The sequence below is a fragment of the Lactuca saligna genome, chromosome 2 (assembly GCF_052625555.1).
Source record: "Lactuca saligna cultivar CGN05327 chromosome 2, ASM5262555v1, whole genome shotgun sequence".
NCBI classification, from domain to species: domain Eukaryota; kingdom Viridiplantae; phylum Streptophyta; class Magnoliopsida; order Asterales; family Asteraceae; genus Lactuca; species Lactuca saligna.
This window is the reverse complement of record NC_136418.1, coordinates 156,450,912-156,476,037: the sequence shown is the minus strand read 5'-3', so window position 1 is coordinate 156,476,037 and position 25,126 is coordinate 156,450,912. Positions and strand designations below refer to the sequence as shown.

At 31.1% G+C, this 25,126-nt stretch overlaps 1 protein-coding gene across 1 annotated transcript; it reads left to right on the top strand.

Moving 5' to 3' along the window:
• The first annotated feature begins 22,539 nt into the window (after nt 1-22,539).
• On the top strand, nt 22,540-24,862 carry LOC145030285 (uncharacterized). Its single transcript, XM_078978675.1, has 3 exons — nt 22,540-22,664; nt 24,266-24,586; nt 24,634-24,862. The coding sequence occupies exons 1-3, from the start codon at nt 22,540-22,542 to the stop codon at nt 24,860-24,862; spliced, it is 675 nt and encodes a 224-aa protein (XP_078834801.1).
• The last annotated feature ends 264 nt before the right edge of the window (nt 24,863-25,126 follow it).

Genomic DNA, 25,126 nt, shown 5'->3' with positions numbered 1-25,126 from the left:
AAGAAGAAGAAGAAGACTTGGAGATTGCATGGGAGTGGCTTGAGCTTGTAGATCCAGGGTCATCTTCATCTTAGCAAGTCATTGGAGGTAAAAAGCTCCCGTCTTGATGATTCTTTATCTTAGATCCAACTTAGGGTGTCATTTATGCAATTTTGGGTCTTTTGAGCTAAAGTTGAGCTTTTGATCTACTCCATAAGCCATAGATGTTAGATCTTAGCTCCATTGAGCTCCTTTATCCATAAAAATGTAATCTTCATGAGAGATATTGGTTCGTGAAAGTGTTAAGGTTCTTATTAAGCTTCCTTTTGAGTGTTAGGTCCCATCAAGTCATGAATGGGTGTTAGGTTGCCAACTTTAAGTGTTAAGTCACCTTCTAGAATCATATCTTAGAGTTTAGCATATTGGATCAACCAGTTAAGTGCTTAATGGGTTTGGGTTGGTAATCTGGGGAGTACGTGGGGCATACCTAGCTGGTGCGCTACGTGTATTGGACTTGGAAGGAGTACGCTAAGCGTACGAGCTTAGTACGCCACGTGTACTTAGCAGATTTACCTTCGTTCTGACTTTCTTGGGTTTAGGCCATATTTTGGGCTTTTTGGAGTTTGGGCCTTGTTAAGCTATTGGATTTCTGACTTCGGGCTATTGGATTTCTGATTTTGGGCCATGAATAGACCATGGATTTGCTTGGGATTAGGTCTATGATGATTTTTGGGCACAATTTGGAAGTTGGGCCTTATTGGGCCTTGGGATGCCATTTAGGAATTTGGGCATTTTGAGAAAATTGGTTGGGCCTTGGTTTGGGCCATGTATGAAAAAGGGAAAATTAGTCTTTTACCCTATATATTGGATAAGTAGCTTAGATTCTTGATTATAGGTCGAGATCCAATTATTAATTGAATATTATTTGATGATGTTAGTACGGGGATTTTCGGGACTAGTAGGCCGACATTTATTTGAGAGATTCAACAGCTAGAGGTGAGTTTCCTTACTGTATTTAGTGGGTTAAAGGCACAAATACCAGCCTGTGGTTTATTATGATTAGGATGCTAGTTGTCTACGTGACTCTTGCATGTATGATATTTATATGTATATCGGGCGGGGCCCGATAACTATCATGTATGCTATTTATCTTGTGATTATTGCATGTGTTTATATAATTTTATGCTCATATGTTATATGTATATTGGGCGGGGCCTGATGACTGACATATCTGTTTCGAACGGGGCACGAGGACGAGCGGGGCCCATCATATGTTTGATATGTATGCTATGTGGTATTTTGGGGAACTCACTAAGCTTTATTCTTATGATTTTCAGTTTATGTTTCAAGTACTTCTGGTTCGAAGGGGTAGAACCTGGAATGATTGCAATGCATACACCACATCGTTCCGCATTTTAAATCACTCTGATGTATTTGGATATTATTAGTACACTTTTATTCACCAGGGTTTCTATGATATTATTTTGGATAATGGTGTTATTGATCTAAAAATTGAAATTTTTAGTCTTAATTTTTGGAACGTTACACATTGCTTTCTTTTGTGCTCGTTTTGATGTACCTCAGAGTCCGTTGATTTGGACGTTAGATAGTAATACGACTATATGAGATCAAGTTTCGGTGTAAGAAAAATGTTTAACTCATGTGGAATCTTTCTAGATGTCCATATCTTCCTTAATGTTGAATTCCTTTTGGAATCTAATTGTTCAATATTATCGTTAGCATGGATTGGATTTTTGCCAATCATCCTAAAATACTTTGAACCAAAGTGTGTGCGTATTACGTTTATCGAGGGATGACATTTCTATGTTCATAGAAAGAAAAACCTAGGGTCTACTCCTATCTAGGAGGAGTTGGGTATGCGAGTGCATTTGAGTACATCCTATCACCTACAAATTAATAGGTAGAGCGAGAGGACTATTCAGACTCTTGAGGATATATTATGTTCTTATGTTATCGAGTATGGGTGTTGTTGGGTCACTCACTTACCCTTGGTGGAGTTTACTTACGACAACCCTATCATGCTAGCATTGATATCTCTTCGTAGGAGATGTTATATGGGAGGAAGTGTAATACTGCTACATATTGATTGTAACTAGGAGAAAATCAATTCACAAGTTCTAAGATCATGCATATTATTGAGGATAAGGTGAAGATAACTCGTGATCATTTGTGATTGACCCATAAACGAGAAAAAAGTATTCGTACAAGAAGCATCAACCAAAGACTTTCGAGGCGGCGAAAGAGTGTTGTTGAAAGACTCACCCTAAAAGGAGATCATTCGCTTTGGCTAGCGAGGCAAGTTGGGACCCCGTTCCATTGGTTTGTTAATGGTGTTGGAATGGATCAGTGGTCAAGCATACATGTTGGAGCTACAACCAGAGCTAGAGGGGATTCACAATGTATTCCATGTTTCTTATATGTGAAAGTGCTTGGCTAAGGAACCAAGTATTCTGTCCCTGGATGAGTTTGAGTTGATGAAGCTAAACATTTGGTGAAAGAACCTGAGGCGAACCTTGAATATGAATCTAAGAAGTCAAACAAGAAGAGTGTGAAGCTCGTGAAAGTCTTGTGGAAGAACAAGCATTGAAGTGACATGAGGTGGAGCGTGAACATGAAGTGTAATAAGGAGGGGAGGATTGTAATGACCTAATTTTTTTTATCCATCATCGATGTTGGTGTTCCATTAAATTTTATTCATAAGCTTACATTTTCTTTGGTTTAAAGTTAACTTTGGAGGGCTAAAGTGTAATAAAATGAACCTTGATCATGTATATGGGTTTAGGTGTCATTTTGTAATACTTTGAGGGTCAATTATGGAAGTTATGGGGTATTTAAGTGAGGCTAACCCTATAATACGGGTTTGTAATCCTATTTGCAGCCAACATGATGTTTTTCTAGTGTGTTCTTGTGAGTTTTCATTTCCTATTAATCTAGTGTGATTCAAGTGAAGAAGATTTGCATTTTTTAAAGGATTTTGGTCGTATAGCGATTGGCGTCTTCTTTTCACTTTGATCCTTTGTGTCATCTAAAGTTCTAGGAGCTAAGAACATATTCCTCAAATTATTTTTCTGTTTTGGTTATGGCTTAATGGGTTAAGATGTCAATTAACCCCAAAAACTCAAAGCTAGGAATTGTAGGAAAATTTCTATTTGTCCATCCCTTATAAAAATCTAGAAAAATCATCAAGAGTCGAATTCAGGATCTGTAAACTCTCAAAGTTTAAATTTTACGTCTAATTTGCTCCTGAGTTTTCCCAAGACATGATGTTATCTCTAACCAAGGTGAAAATCTCCATTTTCATTGACTGGTCATAAATTAGCCGCACCAATATGCAGTTTTGTAAAATTCATATAAAATTGTAGAAAATCGTATCGACCTATATGACTAGTAATCTTAAAGATAAAACTAGAAACTAATTAAATATGGGAAAAAAGTTTCAATTTTTGCAGGCCTTTGTAGTGTTAAAATGGACTTGAATAGGTTATTGTTACGGGTCAAAAATCTGAAAATTGAGTCTAGATGTTTGTCAAAAAGTTTAGGCACTGTACTTTTAACATTATTGTGTCATCTATTTGATATTTCCAAAAATTAATAAAAATATTTCTTAATATCCTTAATATATTTTATTTGGGTGCAAAATGGATTAAATCCAATTCCTTTCCCATAATCTTGAAGTCTTGGTGGTGTTGGTAAAAACTTGGAAAGCTAGACATAATTTCGAATCTGTCTTGCAAGGGATATAGAGTCCGTTCTGAGCCGAATTAGACAAAATGACCACAATAACAATCTTGTAGGAAAACGAGTCTAGTTTTAAAAAGTCTAAAATCAACTCAATCGGAGTTATGTATTTTATTTTATGTTTAAATCACTTAACAGGGGTTGGGCTGGCAAATTATAAGTTATATAAAATTTAGTATAAAGTTGTATTTTTTAAACATGCACTTTATTTGTTAATTGATTGTTATGAGTGGTGATTAGGTGGGGACTTAAGAACTTCAAGTAAGTTCAAGACTTGGAGTAGAATGGGAGTTTCATCAAGGATAAATGTGAGTTCATAGTTTTAACTCATTAAGGTTGCATAATTGAAACATGGAATCCGTAGACGGTGATTTGATTCACATTAGGATGATTATGCCAATACTTATGCTCGATGATGATATAATATTTTTGATGCTACTATATGCTTTGTGCTATTTCAATGTAATGATCTAATTGCTATGTTGCTTACACTTTGATGAACTTGATATATTGAGTTGGTTGAAAAATGATATATGATTGTGATTTAATGTGTTGGTTGTGAATATAATGTATGTTTTAATACACATTTAGATGGTATGAATTGCATGCTTTATTTAATGTATAAATGATATTGTGGGGTTATGTATAGAGGGTTTGGGTAGTTCATGATCTTTGCCTAAAACCTTATCCGAATCATTGAGGATGCCTACTAGGTTGAAAGAGTACCTATAAGAAGAGATATAACCATAGAGGTTATTAGTAGCTAGTTTTTATAGATGAGTGTTTGACACATGTTTTGCAGGCACTTGTATGTTCATGAGATGGAGTGATGTTGGTCTCTCGTTCGCAGCCAATGCAAACATCACATATAAGTTGGGAAGTGTTGCGGTAGAATTAGCACTGTTTGTACCGATTCCTGAATGAAACCATGAAGTACTTGTACTTTGCAAAGTCAGAGGAGTGAAAGTGGAGTCACGAGGTTGGTGTTTTGGGTGGAAGTCATGAGCCACTTAGAGCATTCGGCTGGCCATGCACACAAGTAGTGAACAAGGTGTTTCTCTTGGATTAGGTAGCACTAAGGGATGCTTTTCTATCAATCAGTTCGATAGATACAATAAGAGGTTGAATAAATAATAAAATTTTGGTTGCATATTAAATGGTTGAATATATAACAAAAGGTTGGTTGTATATTAAAATGTGGAATATGTAACAAAAGGTTGGTTATTAATAGAAGGTTTAATAAGTAAAGGTTGCCTATATATGAAATGTGATTATTTACATCCTATGTGGTTGTTTATATGTCATTCAGTTGATCATATATGTTATGTGGTAGAATTGCGGTTGAACATATATGCATGTATGTAGATGAATATTTGATTAAATAATTATGATATGAGGTTGTTCTCTAAATGGTATTTGTCTATCATTTTTATGCTTCATCGTGAAGTGAATAATTGACTCATTTGGGGTTTGTATGTTTTATGTGCAATCTTTATGAACTCATTTAGTTAGGGATGACACATATATCTTTTATCTTTTGGGCCTTAAGATTAGCAAGTTTGGCCTTGGTGAGAGAGGTTACTTATGGGTAGTTGATTTATATTATTGATACCACTCTTGGACATGCTTTTGATTATTTAATTTAAATTGATTTTGCTTACACTACATTTTAAATGGTTTGGAATTATGTTTGAGTTTTTGAAGTAACGTTGTGGTTTGAAAATGTTTTGAATTAAAAACTAAGTCTTCCACTAACGTATTCTATTAAATAAATGTTTTAAAAATAAAAATAATTATGGTAAGTATCACGACGTTACACACAACAAGATGATGAGAAGAGTTTCTTGCTAAATCCAAGTCAAAATGACACATTCTTCTTCTTCTAATCCCCAAAAATCAACACAAAAGCTTAGAGAGCAAGAATGGATGTTAGGGTTTGCTTGGAGGTTGAGAGGGTGTGATGGAGGGCCAGGGTGAGAAACCCTAGCCATTACATCCCCTTAAATAGGGGCGAAAAAACCAGATATTAGGGTTTCTTATTAAATAGTCGTCATGTCGTGGTCATAGGTTGCCACGCCATGGTGCTGATTTAAAGTTTGTGATACTTCGACCATCACCACATCGTGGAATGCCTTCACCACAACGTGGTACCACCAAAAATCCAAAATATAATAAACTTGAATTCCTTCAAGAATCTGGATGCTACTTCGAAGTTGTGAATGATGTTTTGTGCGAGGATTTTTGAGCCATGCACCTACATTATCGTTGAGTGTAGTAGGGAAATTTGTGCACCAAAATTGCTCGTCTATCTTAAATGATTTCATGTGCCACTTATAGGTATCAATGTGACTGTCTGGACAGGTTGTGACATGGTATACTTTGAGGTGTGGTAGTCTTGCTGTACTTGGGATATCATAATTTAGTAGCTCCGGGAGAAAGGTGATGTGTTTGTAGTTATGAAAGGTGTCTGTGTGTATGCTTGTGAGAAATTATACGTAGGTTGCTAGGGGAAAGTCATGCTGTGGGGAGACATAGCATGTGTATTTATCGAAAAAGTGTTTTGGTATATAGGGATGTTACCATTCATATCAGGAAAAACTATTGTCAGTATGTGAGTAGTGGTGTACGGTGGCCTTTGTTGGTTAATGCACATCTGTGCGAACATGTTGCTAAATGTTGGTATTGACGTTGGTGGTTGAGTCATCGGTGCTTGTCCTGCGAACAGTTTTGCTTGGATCAATAGGGGTTATATGGTTCGGTTTTAGGTTACTGTTAGATTGTTCGGAATGAATGGAGGAAACTAGTAAGGGCTTAGTGTGACAATTTGACTGACTGCTGGAAAAGGGGTTTGTATTTGTGTTCCACTGGATGAGCTTAAAAATTGGAAAGGTTGAGTGTTCATCGACATAAGTGGTTACAACTAGGGTAAGGTGGTTGGTGTGAAAGGTGGTGATGGTGCCACCATGGGTTGCGCAATCAGGAATGTGTTAGTGGCGGAGTTTGGGATTAATGATGACATGGAACTTACTGGACTTTGTGGTCAAAATGACTAGGCATCGCTTCTTCCGTCGCCATTGTTTATGGTGAGCACTTTGTGGTGTTTGTTTTTGTTCGTTACAACAAGGGATGGCGCCAATGATGCGAAGTGGCCTTCAGGATAATCCGATAGGTCTTCACTTGGCAATCGGGCCATTGAACACAAATGAAGAATCGTCAGTCGTACTCCGGGAGGACACTCCGACGGTCAAGTAAGTTTTTGGGTGTTGAGAGAGTATGATGTAAGTGAAGGAAGGGAGAGAACTTACCTCAAGGGGAGGTGATCATTATCGTCTCTAAGGGGACAAGGGTGTTAACTGTGATACGAGGCAGATCAGGCCATTGGAAGAGATGTCCTTTGCATCCTGCTATGGGCTATGGTTGATTCAGACGATGTGTTGGTGGTGCGTGCACTACTAAGGTTGTTCGTAACCTTGTTTTGTCGCTAGGAGACTTTGCCACCATATGCCAGGCTGGAAAGGTAGCTGGATGGCTTCCCTCGTGGGCGTGGCCTACCAAGCTGGCATAGGATTGCTCTCGCCCATTCCCTAGTCGTGGATTCTGAGGCGTCGCCGTCTGGCGTGATCCTATGGTCCGCTATCAGGTTTCTTGGTGTGACCCTATGGTCCGCTATCAGGTTTCTTGAGCACATAAAATCTCAGAAAAATATATTCCAAGTAAATATTGAAAAAAAGTATGTTATCAATTTATACTTTATTAATGGAGAAAAGTATCATTATTTTGATAAATTTTTTAATAAAATCATAAAAGTTTTTTTTAATAGAAAAATCATGATTATTTAACATTTTTTCCAAATCAATAAAAAAATCTTTTTTTGTTTATATATATTTGAACAGCAAATGACAAATTATGTGATTTTCTCAAAATAATGAAATTTTTCTGTTCAAATTTATTTTTTAAAACTTTTTTGAAAACTTTTGTCAAAAGTTTAAGATTTTTCTTAGATTTCTCATACTTTATAATCATATAAACATTTCGATTATCTGAACTAAATTTTGATTTAGTTGGTATACGAGACTTTTGTTTTGATTAAAACTTAATATTATAAAATTTTAAAAATTATATTTACTTATATATTTTTCCAAAATAAAAATCAAGTAGAAATACGTGACTATGTAGTTTTGTCGCAATATGTCCTCTACAAAAATGAATCCTATGTTATATCGCAATATAAAATCTGAAGAAATTAAAAAAATGAGGTGGCCTGAGCTTCCACTTTCGCTAATTGACAAAATCGTTTCCACTGCTAAAAGCCTAATTAGCCGTTGTGGTGGTATTTATTTTATTTTTAGATAAACAACATATCTATTTTTATACAACTTTACAAACTTATTACCTAGAATCGATAACTTTTTTTAATAAAACCAACATTTTTAATAAAACCACGATTTTAAAATTTTGATTATGGAACCTTGTTATTTGATTATGGAACAATTTCATGATCACTATTTCGACGATGTCCCATATTATTGTCATTATAAAACTGAGGTGCAGTGATGGAGCTAGAAATTTTTATATGGGGTACAAAAATTATCAATAAATATTCTATGCAGTTATCATATTTGAGGCATTAAAAACATATAATCTTTTTAGTTGGGGGTACAATAACATAAAATATGTTTACAAATAATTTTTTTTATATACATAAAACAATTTTTTTGGGGTGCTGTAGTACTCCAATGTCCCATCTGATTTTGTCACTATTAAGGTGATAACGATGTTTCAAAAACAAATATATTATATATGTGACACCGAAATATTTGAAGTATGACTTGAATACTACCTATCTATGATGGTGTCGGCTTAATAACATGAACATGAATCACATCAAAACTCCAATTCGTATGAATTTCGGTATCATTTGACCTTGAATTATTTGATTTATGTAGTTCCTATTATGTTAGAAGATGACAAAAGCATCTTTAATTATTAGGTGGAAACCAATATTTTAAAAACGGTTTTTTAGTTTTCATCTTTTTAGTTATTTTTTTTTTTTACATATATACATATATAAATTAAGAATTTTACATCCAAAAAATTTCAATATTAAAAATACACATAAAAACAAGTTGTAGATCAATTTAAATATATTAAAATAACACATATAATCATAAGTTTTACATCAATCCACATCCATAAAAAAGAAAACAAAATATAATACCGAAACAAAATATAGTTTAGATGAATACAAACGTATTGAAAAGCTTCATAACATTTACAATATGTTTTTATTTAGAAAAATCTAAATTGATATGAAAAAAGATCATCAAAGCTTATTACGTAAAATGGTTCTTTTTTATTTGTTTTTGTTCAATTTAACTGGTTCAATCAGGTTTTTATAAAAACTTGACGATTTGTTCCGATTTAAAAATAGACATAAAACCGGTGATAGTTGAACCATTATTTTTCTGGTTCCCGGTCCAATCGGTTCGATCGGCTGGTTCAAACTGGTTTTTAAAACGTTAGTAGAAACACCAAAGTACTATTAGGACTAATACATATGTATGCGGTCCCTTACAAAGCTAATTTCAAATTTGGTAAAATTACATTGACTCTTTATTAGGTTAATCAGTATATAATAAACACTCTCATATAATTTCAACTAAAAAATGTAATTTAGACACCGTACATGTTTTCACATGGCCATGCTTCTCAAGTTGTTAAATTTGAAAGTCTAAAGTTTGAAAGCGTATGTAAACCTATACGTTTTAGCAAACCAGAGTCAAGGAAAATCAAACATATTTGCGGATTCTATTTCTACAACCCCATGGAGAACAAAAGAATTTTGTTTATTGGAATGCTAAAAGATATCACTTGTTCCATAAACAAGTGGGAGTCATGTAGATATCGAAGAAATTCAAGAACCACAAGCTACAAACCTTTTATTGTTACTAGAAGATAAGGTGTTGGCACGAGCACTTAGTTGCATAGGTGCAATAAGAAAATGCATGATATTTAGAGTCTTGATAAGATTACTTAATAGTTCAAGAAGTAAAAATTTCATGTGTGTTGTAGAATCCATAATAAGGGTTCATTGTGAACTGGCTAGCCAAAGAAATACATATTTATTATGCATACTCTAGTTGACGGAATGGGCTCCTAACCTTAACGCCTTGTTCCTGAGTTTTTATGTAAATTCATTAAAGGAAAAGGAAGGAAAATTTTGATAGAAAGAAAGGGAGGTGAAGAAAAATATTCATTATTCTGTGTTCCGAGTTTAAAAGAAATGAAAGGAAAGGAAAGAAAATTTTTTAGTTTTTATGTTCCCGAGTTAGGAGGAAAAAGAAAATAAAACTTAAAATTTTCCTTCCCCTCACTTTCTTCCCAAATCCGCCAAATTTGGAAGGAAAATATGATTTTAAAATCCTTCCCCTCCTCTCACTTTCCTTCCATTAATGAAACTCGTGAACACGATTTTCCTTCAACACCCCTCACTTTCCCTCCATATCCTCTCATTTCTCTCCTTAAATGGAACTCGGAAACAAAGCGTTAGTGTAATTTTCAATGTTTTCCTTCGGCAACTTTAGCGGCTTCTTCGGCAGTAGGGCGCCCTAGTCAGCATATCTAACGGCCTCAAGTAGATTTCTATTTCATGTCTTCCAAATATTACTTTTTTCATGCAATTTACCATATTTTGACTATGGCGCCTAAGGCGTCGCTCATTTCTTCCATATCTTGTTACTTCCACGGATATTTCGAATTCCATGAAATTATGGCTATTTTAGACTAATATATATTAATTCGAACGAATTATAACATTTTACTTCAAACTAAAATGAACTAAAATGGGTATAAACTTTTTAGACTTATCTCTTTCTCAGACACCGAAAAAGATTCGACAAAACTACACATTTTGGATTTGATCTTAAAATGCTTTTTGGTCGAATCAAATTTTAAAAGATAAAAAATGCAATGCTTTTGTGTAAAAAATGACTACCGTAAAAGATAAAATATTTTTTCGGTCAAATCAAAGTTTAAAAAATAAGTATGTACAACCAACCACATGAAGAATTCATTTTGTTTTCTTAAAATTTCCTTTTTATATTAAAATATTTTAATGTTAACTTTTAAGTTTCATTTTTATAAACGAGTAATATAAAACCTTTTTAATCAACTTTAAAGGATTAAATTCCCTAAAACACCGTTTAATAAGTCTAATTTTTGGTAGAAAGGTGAAGTAATTAATAATGAGGTTGTGTGTCCACTCATTAGTGATTCTACGGGCATGGTGGTTTTGCACATAATAATACTCTATTCGTAATTATTTATCCGGGTTTCGTTGTCATTATAGTGTAGGCTTAGCATTAATCTTCATTGATATATATATATATATATATATATATATATATATATATATATATATATATATATATATATATATATATATATATATATATATATATATATATATATATATATATATATATATATATATATATATATAGAGAGAGAGAGAGAGAGAGAGAGAGAGAGAGAGAGAGAGAGAGAGAGAGAGAGAGAGAGAGATCATTCTCAGTCACACATTTATTTTGCCGCAAAACACTTAGACGTACCGTCGAAAATGAATAGCAGATAAACATGTGTTTACCAACCAAACATATTTCCTTAAATTATGTTAATCATTACCTTAATATACACAAAAACATATTTTTTTTTTGTTTTTTTATTTTATTTTTAGAAAGCCATTTTTATTGAAAAATTATTTTAATATATCAAAATTCATAATTTTTTATTCTCTATACATATACATTCATATTGTTATAGTTTTAAGATAAAATAATTTTTCCATTGACATATGTATATGTATATGTCTATACAGATGTATATGCATCTTATAATGCATATACATATGCACATCTATGTGCAATTAAGATGCATACACATGCACATCCATATGCATCAGGAGCGTAAAAAAAACACTGATGGGGGGCGAGCATACTATGTGTAATGCTTCATTCATTTACGATAAATAATATATAAACATGTCATTCCATTTCGACAAAAGACACACACCCAAGTTCCATAGCTTTTAGTCTACTATCCTGATCGTGATTTTGCTAACCCCAGAGGGAAAGGCCCTTCCCTTTTGGGCCGATTGTGGGCAAGGAGGGATTCGAACCCCAACATCGTGGTTCGTAGCCACATGCTCTAATCCTTTAAGCTATAAGCCCCACTGCATCTCCACAGGATCTGTTCCTAGGAGTACCCTAAAAAAAGGAACATTTGCTCTCCATATCCATTTCGGGTTAAGAAGATGTTAAAGCGTTTTTATCTCTATAAGAACGACGTGTTCCTAGGTACGAAGTAGGAGAGAGGATGTCATAATTGAGGCTTTATGCATGTCTATACGTGTATGCACCAGAAGCTCGTCTATAAGTACCATTTAAGATGAGATGCACTATTATTTTTACTTACATTTTTTTGGATGAATATCCTTTTCACTGTTGTTTTTGAGGATGAGAGATTTACATGAGAAGTATGTATATTTAAAAATTTTAAAACTTTAATATTTTTTGCTGATTTTTGTTCTTTTCTAGGTTAAGTTTTTTGTTTTTTTTTTTTGTTTTTTTTTTTTTTATAAATATAGTTGTTTTTATGGTGCTATTTTTGGTTGTTTTTATGGAAGTTTTTTTATTGTTAATGTTGTTTTTGCTATTTCTTTTGTTGTTTCTATGGTGTTTTTTTGTTGATAATGTTGTTTTGTTGTTTTTATGATGTTATTTTTTTGCCGTGGATGTTTTTTTTTGGCTATTTTTATGGTGCAATTTTAGGTTAATTTGTTTTTTGATGGTTTTTTTGTGGTTACTTGTGTTGTATATTTTTTTTTGTTAATATTTGCTACTTTAACATGTCAAACACACTGTTTTGGTGCATAATTTGTGTTTAAAAATTGTTCTTTTGCTGTTGTTGAAAAAGTTATTGAAGGTTTAATGGGTCATGTTATTTTTCATTGAAGAATGTTATTTTTTGATATTTTAGATATATGAAAAACACAATGACATAAATGATTAATGGTATCTTAACATTAGATGGTTTATTTTGAATTTTTTGTTATTTTGGACAGTATAAAAGCATAAGGCAAGCATACAATATACATATGCATCTGATGCATATTAATATGCATATATGAAAATAAATATATACATATGTATATATTAATATGCTTATAAATGTATACATATGCATAATCATATTAATGTAAAACCCAATCTTGAATGTATCAATCGAATTCACTAGAGTTGGTACAGAATCCCAATCTAGTGAATAACACAAAACGTAATATGGAGGAAGAACACAAACACGAATCTTCGATGCACACTATTATTAAACAATAGTTTGGTACATGAGATACACAAAATACTATCGGTTCCCTCTTTGTCTCTCTGAATCTCGAAATTAATCAGAGTGTCTAACTCAATACACGGATGAAACACATACTATATATAATAAGACCTAAATACAAAGGCCCAACCCAAAAACTCAAACCAAAATAATCTAAGCCCACCAAAATCACATGGTGATTTCGGTCCAAGAGTCACCGAGATCATGGAGATTTCGGTCCTAAACCAAAAACTATAAAAGCCTAAAAAAGCAAAGTATAAACCACAAAATTATGTCCTAACAATCTCCCCCTTGGTTTATAACTTTCTTTTCTTTTCAGTCTTCCTTGATCTTGACTTTCAACTCTTTCCTCGATCTCTTCATGACTTGACTACAAGATGTGCTTATGAATCTTCTACATGAATAACTTCATATTTAGTAATTGAACTTCCCTCAAATTTGACTTTGAATGTACATTGGGTATAGAGTCTTCTTGAAAATAATCACTTTCAGCTTTGAGAAACTTCAGAGATAATAACAGAGACATCGATTCTTCTGGATCACTTCAACAAGTTCATAGATAGCAACAAATGATTGAGGAGGCTTCAATGTAATTCTTCACATAACTTCAAAAACAGCTTCACCTTGCCTCTGGGTTGAAAGATTGTGTGTTGAAAAATAATCTTCATTTCTTGTTCCTTTGAATGAATATTCTTCTTCGATCAAAGATATGTCTTAAAAGTAACCATGACTAAAAAGTCCTTGTGGATCACAGAGTCATAAAAACCCTTCTCGCCACCGTTGTTCAAGGACTCAGCCTTGGCTCAAATGGAGACTACTCGCAATATCTATGTAAACACGGAGGAACGCACTGTGATTTGTTGAATATCGGAGAAGTGTGTTATTTTTGATGTTAGCCGCTACATATCCTCGATCAAAGATCTCAATACAGTTTTTTTAAGTTAAGAAGTTAACTTGGCCCTTGGTGAGACGTTCAACGATAATCGTACCTTGCAAGGTGCATCGCCCTAGTGCCTAAACCGTTAGTTCCTTTACCTGCGAAGAATGTATCCTAGAATACATTTGAGTCTCCTCAGTTTTGCATGACAAAAAAATTATCAATACCATGGGCGGGATGTTCAACGATATCTATTTTCCCGGTTTGGTGAATCGCCCTGGTGTCATGACAATTCTTAGGTAAAGAAAACTGGCAAGAACAATTTGACTATCTGTACAGTTTCAGACTTCCAATTCCTTAAATACGACAGTTCTTAGAAAGATACTGCCTAACTGACAATTTTTACAGTTGCAAGCCTTCAATTCCTTGTGAATGTAGTGTGAAGTGTAATAACCATCAATTCTTTCCAATTTTCTTCTCCTTGCTCAGAAAATTCCTGTACAATCGTCTTGAGTCTCTTCTTCTGATACAGTATCCTTGAGTCTCTTCTTCTTTTGAATTTGAGTTTTAAGACAAATGAAATTTTAAGATAAAAATAAAAATAAAAATAAACTAATCACACAATAAAACAACTAAGAATAAAAATAAAATTAAAATATGCTAAAAAACAAAACAATATTTTTTGGATTTTAGATTTTTCTGAAAAAGAAATAAAAACAAAAATAAAGAAATAATAACAGAAATAAGCATTTTTTGGATTTTTTTATTTTATGATTTTGTTTGGTTTTTTTTGTTTGATTTTTTAATTCTCCCCCTAAATTTGTGCATATAGGAAAAATATGAAAATTTTTAACAAAGACAAAAATAAAATAAAATAAAACACTATGATCTTAATAATTAAATTTAAAACATTTTGGGATCAAAAGTTGTCAAGCAATTTAATATCGTCAACACACACATGCATGAATAGTTCTGGTCAATCACCAATATTGTGGTCCACTTAAACACAAAAGATATTTGCAAGTTGGACATATTATAAGTGACAAGAAATTGCAATTATATTCCTAAATAGACCATTTTGCTGACAACAACCAAGGATATTGTTGTCCACTTAAATACAACAGCGAGACCTACAATCAACCTTTAGTCATGAACCAATTCAATTTTAAGAGCACTAGAATGCATTCTTCACTTCACGACATACCCTAGCAATCAAGGAATTCCATAGAGCTCTTTACTTTAGGTGAGTGCTCAATTATTTGAGAGAAGATGGATATAGAGATGCATATGTTGTATCCCAAGTCGGATCTCTTGCAATCACGCAGAGGGACAACATATTACTAACATATATATAGGTTTAGAGAAATAGAAAGATGCATATGTTGTGTCCCAGGTCGGATCTCTTCCAATCACGCAAAGGGGACAACATATGACTAACATAGATAAATAGAGAGATGCATATGTTCGGATCTCTTCCAATCACGCAAAGGGGGAAACATATAATTGACATAGATGATAAGAAAGAAAAACAATTTCACACAAACTTACTTTATCAAAACCCCCCAGTCACCCTATCAGCACCAGAATTAAGGACATAAGCCCGTACTTCGAAGAAGTGTTGAGCCACAGTTCTAGATGATAAGTAACTTTAATGTATCTCGCCGGCTCCCTTGTTTATCTCATTAATCAATCTATCCAAGTGTCGTATGGTCAGTCCAAATGTAACTACCTAAGTCCATATGAGTTAACACTGTCAAGTCCTTTCATTGTCAACAATGTCTAGTCCTTTCATTTTGAATCCTTCGTGCCTACCAGCACATTAAACACAGAGCCTAAACAATTCAGCTTCAGTGCATTACACGTATTTCAGATTGCCCTTTAACACTAAACATCATATCACTTCCCAAAAGATTATAATAAAATGGAATAAAATAAGAAATACTAAATAAAATTGAAAAGCAATTTCAGTCTTTGAAACACATCATCTTAAGAAATCCCATAAGCACGAGCTTGGTTTTAAGAAAAATTTTGCTTTTGGATAATTAAAAATCAACATTATTATCACAGAGAAGAGACGATTCAGAAAATTCAAACCATAAATCAGCAATTGAAGTTGCATCCAGATGACCGTCAAATATGGTCCCTATTTGTGATCTTTTATTTCTTCCTTCCCGCATAGGACACATGCTCTCCATAAAATTCTGAATGTCATGCCGATGAGAGATGTCTCCTATCATGTGTCTGAAACAGCCATTGTTAACATACCGAAGTCTGATGATATTCCTCCATAGTTGTTCCGACACATATTGCGGGATTAGTTGGTTTTTGGAACCTAATCCATTTTGAAACTGAATTTACCATTACTATCTACACAAGGTACTCTTTCCCATGACATATCATGTTTATCAGAAAAAAAACATAGAGAAGTTATACGATTTTTGGACGATTTTGAAATGTGACCTTTGGGAACCCATTGGTAATTAGATTTGGGTACTTTCTTGTTGGACTAAAGGGACCTTTCTTACTAGCCTTTGGGGTGGGACTACCTTTTGATTTGGGCTTGTATTGTGAGTATGAGCTAGAGCACGACCCTTGAGATGAATTTGACCTCACCAAATTAGGTTTGGATGAACCATTTCTTGAATTAGGCTTATTGTCTGACATGCCCTTCTTGTCCTTGGGAATATGATTCTTGGCCTTTTTAGCATTCCAGTCACCATTGCATGATCAACTTATATTCATTATTAGATTTGATATTTATCACTTTTAACTATTTACAAAATATTTTTGGGTTGTTTAAGTTAAACAAAAATTTATATTTAAGTTGATCATGCAATGTTATATTCAAATTTATAATAAGTATTTTATACAAATTGTTTAAAAGTTGTAGTTTTAAAATGAAAATAGTTTACATCTAACAATATATTAAAACTAATAAAAGTTAAAAAAAAATATAACTCTATAAGTAGAATTAAAGATATTATTTTAATATTGAAATTTAGTTTATATATGATTACACTTTAGGTTTGATATTTATTTAATCTTATTAAACAACTTATAATCATTATTAGAAAGAAATTGAAAAGTCATGGGAGTTTCAAATAAATGTAGTGAAGGGAAAAATGCATGAGAGTTTCAAATGAATGTCGTAAAAGGAAAAATGCTTCATTTATAAGTATACTAGGATAATGGTCGCGCGTTGCACATAAATACATATATATTTGAAGTCTTTAAAAATATATGTTTTTTTAAATATAACAATAAAGTTGTTGTTAAATTTGATATAATAATTTGTATACTAAATTGATATAATATATTGATTATTTTGAATTATATGATAATATATATATATATATATATATATATATATATATATATATATATATATATATATGTAATTGCATAATCTCAATCATTTGAATGACTTCTATCCGTGAGTTACACATGAGTAAAATTAAATATAATATATGGTTTAATGATATTTATAGTTGTTGTTATTATTAATTAATTTTTTAATATTTGCTTAATGTTTTAACTTCTATCATTATAATTATTTAAAAAATTAAACATTATTTTTTGATTTTAAAGGTAACAATATAATTATTTGTGTAGTGTTATTTTTAAGTATTGCTATTGTAAGTTATTTTAAACTACTTATTTGAAAACTTTTAACGATTATAAAAATATATTTAGAAAATATTTTAGTTAAATTGAGGTTACAAATTAGTTTTTGCATTTATCACTACATTTTATCACTTCCGACCATTTACAAAATATTCTTTGGTTTTTTAAGTGGAACTTAAATTTATATTTAAGTTGACACTATAATGTTATCTTTAAATTAACAATTTAAGTATTTTTTCCAAAGTGTTTAAAAGTTGTAGCTTTAAACTGATAACAGTTTACATACAACAACATTTTAAATCTAATAAATTAAGTATAATATGTTAAAAGTTAAAGATATAACTTTATAAGCAGAAGTAAATATATTATTTTAAAATTGAAATTTACTTTATTTATGATTACACTTAAGTTAGATATTTATTTAACCTTATTAACTATGTCATAATCATTACTAGAAAGACACTACAATTTATCACTTTTAGCTGTTTGCAAAATATTTTTTGGGTTGTTAAAGTTAAATTAACATTTATATTTAAGGTTGACCATGTAATTTTATATTTAAATTAATAATTTAAGCATTTTATACAAATTGTTCCAAAATTATATTTTTAAAATGATAACGGTGTACATCCAACAATATATTAAAACTAATAAATTGACTATAATATGTTAAAAGTTAAAAAACATAACTTTATAAGTAGAAGTAAAGATATTATTTTAATATTGAAATTTAGTTTGTATATGATTACATTTTAGGTTTGATATTTATTTAACTTTATTAATCGACTTATATTTATTATTAGAAAGAAATTGAAAAGTAATGGGAGTTTCAAATGAATGTGGTGAAAGGAAAAATGCATGGAAGTTTCAAATGAATGTTGTGAAAGGAAAAATGCTTTCTTTATAATATATTAGGCGAATACCCGCGGTTTGCACATAAACACTCATATAGTTGAAATCTTTACAAATATATGTGTTTTTTAATTATAACAATAACGTTATTGTTAAATTTGATATAATAATTTGTATACTAAAATTATATAATATATTGATTATTTTGAATTATATGATAATATATACATATATTATAACTTAATAATCTCAATGGTTTGAATGACTTCTACCCGTGAGTTACACATGAATAAAATTAAATATAATATATATGGTTTAATATTATTTATAGTTGTTGTTATTGTTAATTAATTTTTTAAAATTAATATGTTTAATGTTTTAATTTTTATCATTATAATTATTTAAAACATCAAACATTATTTTTTGATTTTAAAGGTAACAATATTTTTTTTTATATACAGTTATTTTTAACTATTGTTATTGTAAATTATTTTAAGCTACTTATTTGGAAACTTTTAATGATTATAAAATATTTTTAGGAATTATTTTAGTTAAATTGAGATTACAAGTTAATTTTTGCTTTTATCACTACAGTTTATCACTTTTAACTATTTACAAAATATTATTTGTTTTTTTAAGTGGAACTGAAATTTATATTTAAGTTGACATTGTAATGCGCAAAAACAGCATATAGTTGAAGTGTTTACAAATATATGTTTTTATTAAATATAACAATAACGTTATTGTTACATTTGATATAATAATCCGTATACTAAGTTGATATAATATATTGATTATTTTGAATTATATGATAATACATACATTTATTATAACTTCATAATCTCAATCGTTTGAATGGCTTCTACCCACGAGTTAAACATGAATAAAATTAAATATAATATATGATTTGATGTTATTTATAGTTGTTTTTATTGTTAATTACTTTTTTAAAATTTATTTGCTTAATGTTTTAATTTCTATCATTATCATTATTTAAAAATCAAACATTGTTTTTTTATTTTAAAGCTAACAATATAATCATTTATATAGAGTAGTTTTTTACTATTGTTATTGTAAGTTATTTTAAGCTATTTATTTGGAAACTTTTAACGATTATAAAAATATATTTAAGAAATATTTTAGTTAAATTGAAATTACAATTTAGTTTTTGCTTTTATCACTACAATTTATCACTTTTAACTATTTACAAAATATTTTTAGTTTTTTTAAATGGAACTGAAATTTATATTTGAGTTGACATTGTAATACGCAGAAACACATATATAGTTGAAGTCTTTACAAATATATATTTTTTAAAACATAACACTAACATTGTTGTTAAATTTGATATAATAATTCGTATATTAATTTGATATAATATATTGACTATTTTGAATTATATGATAATATATAAATATATTATAACGTCATAATCTCAATCGTTTGAATGACTTTTACTAGCGAGTTACACATCAATAAAATTAAATATTATATATGGTTTAATATTATTTATAGTTATTATTTTTAACTATTTTTTTAAAATATATTTGCTTAATGTTTTAATTTCTATCATTATAATTATTTAAAACATCAAACATTATTTTTTGATTTTAAAGGTAACAATATAATAATTTATATAGAGTTATTTTTAACTATTGTTATTATAAGTTATTTTAAGCTACTTATTTGAAATTTTTTTAACGATTATATAAATATATTTAGGAAATATTTTAGTTAAACTGATATTACAATTTAGTTTTTTGCATTTATCACTATAATTTATCACTTTTAACTATTTACAAAATATTATTTGGTTTTTTTAGTGGAACTGAAATTTATATTTAAGTTGACACTGTAATGCTATATTTAAATTAACAATTTAAGTATTTTGTCAAAACTGTTCAAAAATTGTAGCTTTAAACTGATAATGGTTTACATGCAACAATATTTTAAATATAATAAATTAAGTATAATATGTTAAAATTTAAATAAATAACTTGATAAATAGAAGTAAAGATATTATTTTAAAAATGAAATTTAGTCTATTTATGATTACACTTTAGGTTTGATATTTATTTAACCTTATTAACCAACTTACAATCATTATTAGAAAGACACTACAATTTATCACTTTTAACTATTTATAAAATAATCTTTAGGTTGTTTAAGTTAAATAAAATTTATATTTAAGTTGTGCCTATATTGTTATATTTTAATTAATAATGTAAGCATTTTATACAAATTGTTCAAAAATTATACCTTTAAAATGATAATGGTTTACATCCAACAATATATTAAAACTAATAAATTAAGTATAATGTGTTAAAAGTTAAAAAACATAATTTTATAAGTAGAATTAAAGATATTATTTTAATATTGAAATTTAGTTTATATATGAATACAATTTAGATTTGATATTTATTTAACCTAATTACCAAATTATAATTATTATTATAAAGAAATTAAAAAGTTATGGGAGTTTCAAATAATTGTGGTGAAAGAAAAAAAGAATGGGGGTTTCAAATGCATGAGATTCAAGAAAAATTGCTAGCTTTATAAGTATGTATGATATATATATATATATATATATATATATATATATACACACACACACACACACACACACATATATATATGTTATAAAATCCATAAAATCATTGAGTTAGACATAGCATGTGGATGAACATTTTCACTCTTCAATTAGTTTCCATTAACTATTTATTCACTATTTTGATGATGTAAGAATAGGATGATATGTAGCATAAATACCCAATAAATGTGAAAGAAATAAATACACCATATGGAATACAATCTTCTAAGTGTTCAAGGATCCTCTCAAATCTCCTTCTTTACTTTATAATGTTTTAGTTTAACTTTTTTTACATTAAATTTGTAACATCCTGAGATTTGTGCAGGTATTCCCGAACCCTCTTCAATCTTTCCTTTGTCATTATGGTCATTGGGGTTGGAAGTGAAGAGCCAAAGTAAGTTTAAGGACCAAGTTTGCAACTGGGGCCCAAAAGGAAGTACGACGCGCACACATAAGGGTAAGCTAAGCATACTAAGGTTCGCCTTAGTATGCTAGGCGTACACTTGAGTACGCTGGGCATACTAATGCCTGGATAAAACCCTAATATTTAGGGTTTGGGGGCCTATATAAGCAACATAATGTGCACCCACATCTTTTTTACCTCAGCCTCCACAGATCAAACTCATCTCTCTCAAACCCTAGCCTCCCTTTTGTGTGTTAAGCTCATTTTGATGTGTTCTTGAGTGCCTTAGGAGGAAACCATTGCATCAAAGAGTTGAAGGAAGAGACCAAACTTGTAGATCTGAAGTTAGCTTGTGCACAAGAAGCTCCAGAAGGTATAAAATTCTAATCTTTATGCTTATATGATTAGATCTCTCCATTTTTCTTTAAAATACCCGTTTCTTGTCCCAAAAACCACAATGTGGTGTATGTTGTGTTTTGATCGACAAGGACTGTCCTTTTGGACTCTTGAAGGGACCTTGAGTGATAAAAATGAGGTCCCATTAGCTTATTGAGTCCTATGCATGGATGAATGAGGTATTACGTGATTAAGACCAAGCATTTAGAACTTTATGGACGTACAAAGTGATAAAGTTCACGACTTTATGGATCCTAGACACGTTAGGTCTCTGTATCCGAAGTTTGGGCTTAACTGCTTAAGCCATTAAGCACTTAATGAGATGTTAGCAAATCTTCCAGTATACCCGGTGTAAAACCAGTACGCCCAACGTACTGGGTCAACCACCCCGATGATGGTCAACGTTGGATGAGTACGCCACGCGTACGTCCTCTGTTTGGGCTTTGTCTAATGGGCTTCAGACTTAGGCTGTTTGTGGTCTAATGGATTTGGGCCTTTGCTGGATTTTGTAAATGAGACATTTTGGGCCAGGGAATGATGGTGGATCATGGGGTTAGGCCCAATTTGGTAAATTGGGCCGATAATTGGCTTTTATATGGACCTTTAAGTCAAGGATTGGGTATTTGGGCCTTGGCCCAATAACGTGAGTGGACTAAATGAATGGTGTGGACACTTAGTCAAGAAGGTTATCTTGGGTATTACTTTCGGTGTTTATTGTGTAATAGTTTGGGATTCCCGGTGAGACAGCAGTCGGAGATTTGTAGTATTTCAGCACTACTAGAGAGGTGAGTTATCCTTAATTTACCAATAGGGTCTAAGGCACCAAGGTCGGCCCTTATGGCTTGTATCTGGTTATGGAATCATCAGTTTATTGGTTTACACCCTAGTAGTTAGGTTGAGTTTATGTTATGCTTAGCGACCTGTTAGGTCAATATCCTTGATATAGGATGTTATTATGCAATATGTTAGTATGATATGTTAGAATGGTATCCTAATAGAAAGGATGGTATTATGTGTTATGTGGCACGACATGTTTTTGATCAATTGTTGTCTATAGACTGTTATGTGTTTATCCGTTATATATGTGCACATGTTTGTTTTGCGGTTGAGGCTTATCTGCTTTGTACGGAGGCCAATAGACCTGAGCATTCCAACCTGTTGGTTGTAGGTCGTGAGTATTCCATCCCGAGGATGATTGGACTCAGAGTATATGGGCAGTCCAACCTGTCGATTGTGGGCATGGGGAATTCCAACCCGATGGTTGACTGGACCCATAGTATGTTGTTTGTGATTGTACTAAGCTTTCAGGCTTACAGTTTCTGTTTGTTGTTTTAGGTACTTCTAGTGATCGCAGAAAGGCGAAGGCGTGATCGTACCGCTCCTGCTGCTGTTATGATTTTTATGATTTGATACTAGGATACTCTGATAATTGTTATTTTGAAAACAAACTATGTAATGTTGAATGGTATTAAGTGTTTTGGAAAAGTTCAAATTTTGCTTAAAAATATGGGTGTTACAAAATTTACGACACGTTATCAGCACGAAGCTCTAATTAAGGTTATTAAACAAGTGAAAATCACATATATCTTAATCAATGTATGTATTACTTAGTAAAAAACATTATTAATTATAAAAACTTCCATCATATTAAAAAAATACTAATGAATTAATAAAACATATTCATTTTGAACATTATGGACTACTAACGATTTTTATTTCTTATACTAATATTTAGTTTATGCAACTGACTTTTATTTATGCATACTAACATTTACTTTATGCAACTAACTTTTATTTATGCATACTAACATTTAAATTATGCAACTAACATTTATTTATGTATACTAACAGTTATTTATACATGTCAATGTTTATTTATTTATATTTGAGATATTCTTCATAATTTTATTTAAACATTTACTAATATTTATTTATATTTCTAATTAACAAAACTATACCAAGTAAAATTATGTACCAATTAAAGGTCTTATTGAATCAATTATAATATATATATATATACACACACACACACACACACAACTGCTATATTTATGCAACAATTATAAACAACAAAAACAACGGCTATTTTTCAGCTATAAATAACATCACTATCATGTTTCTTTCTACTAAAAAATGAGTAAATTCTCTCACTTTTCAAGGTTATCAAGATCAAAATGATTCATCCGATTGTAATTGTCGCAACTATAATGACTATAGCACTTAACTTCCTATTTTTCAATCTCACACCGGATATATTTTATCCTGATTTATTTTATCCTTTCTTAGTCTTGTATGGGACGATTCTTCCCCTTCTTCTGTTTTGTGCAATACATATTGAAATAAATGGATTTTAATTTTCATCTTGTTAATTTGTTTAAATTTATAGTTACAATATGTCAAACATTGCAAAGCTCGAGTTTGCAACACTTGAAGTTAGTGGGAAAAACTATGTGTCATGGATGATAGATGTAAAAATGCATCTTGAGTCTATGAGAATCTCAAATGCTATACATGAATTTAATAATTGTTTGGCACAAGACAATGCGAAAGCACAAGTTTTCCTTCGTAAGCATATTGATGAAATGTTGAGATATGAATATCTTGATATTACTGATCCAAATATTCTCTGGAATCTCGTGAAAGAAAGATTTGATCATCAAAAGGAAGTTATACTTCCAAATGCTAGAGATGAATGGAGAACACTGAGGTTTCAAGACTTCAAAAAGTAAATGAATACAACTCAGCTTTGTTTAGATTATGTTCACAACTCAAGTATTGTGGACAAGAAGTTACTGATGAAGATATGTTGGAGAAAACGTACTCCACATTTCATGCAACAAACATTACAAAATATTCCGAACTGAATGCATGCCTGCTTGTTGTAGAGCAAAACAATGAGCTCTTGATGACAAATCATGAATCTCGTCCAATGGGGTCAGTAGCACTTCCTGAAGCAAATGCTACAAATACTGATGGTTATTGAAACAATACACATGGACGAGGACGTGGCCATGGTCGAGGACGAGGTCATGGCTATTTTAATCGAAACCAAAGTCATAATTAGAACCATAATTTTGGTCGCAGACAAGGTAATAATCATGGCCGTGGCCAGAAAAGGAATAATTACCAATCTTTACAAAGAAACAATATCCATACACAAGAAAAGGCCAAAATAGCAAGCCATGATGTTGGGGCATCACAAAAATCTGATGGTTCAAGTTATAGATGTGGTAGCATAGGCCATTGG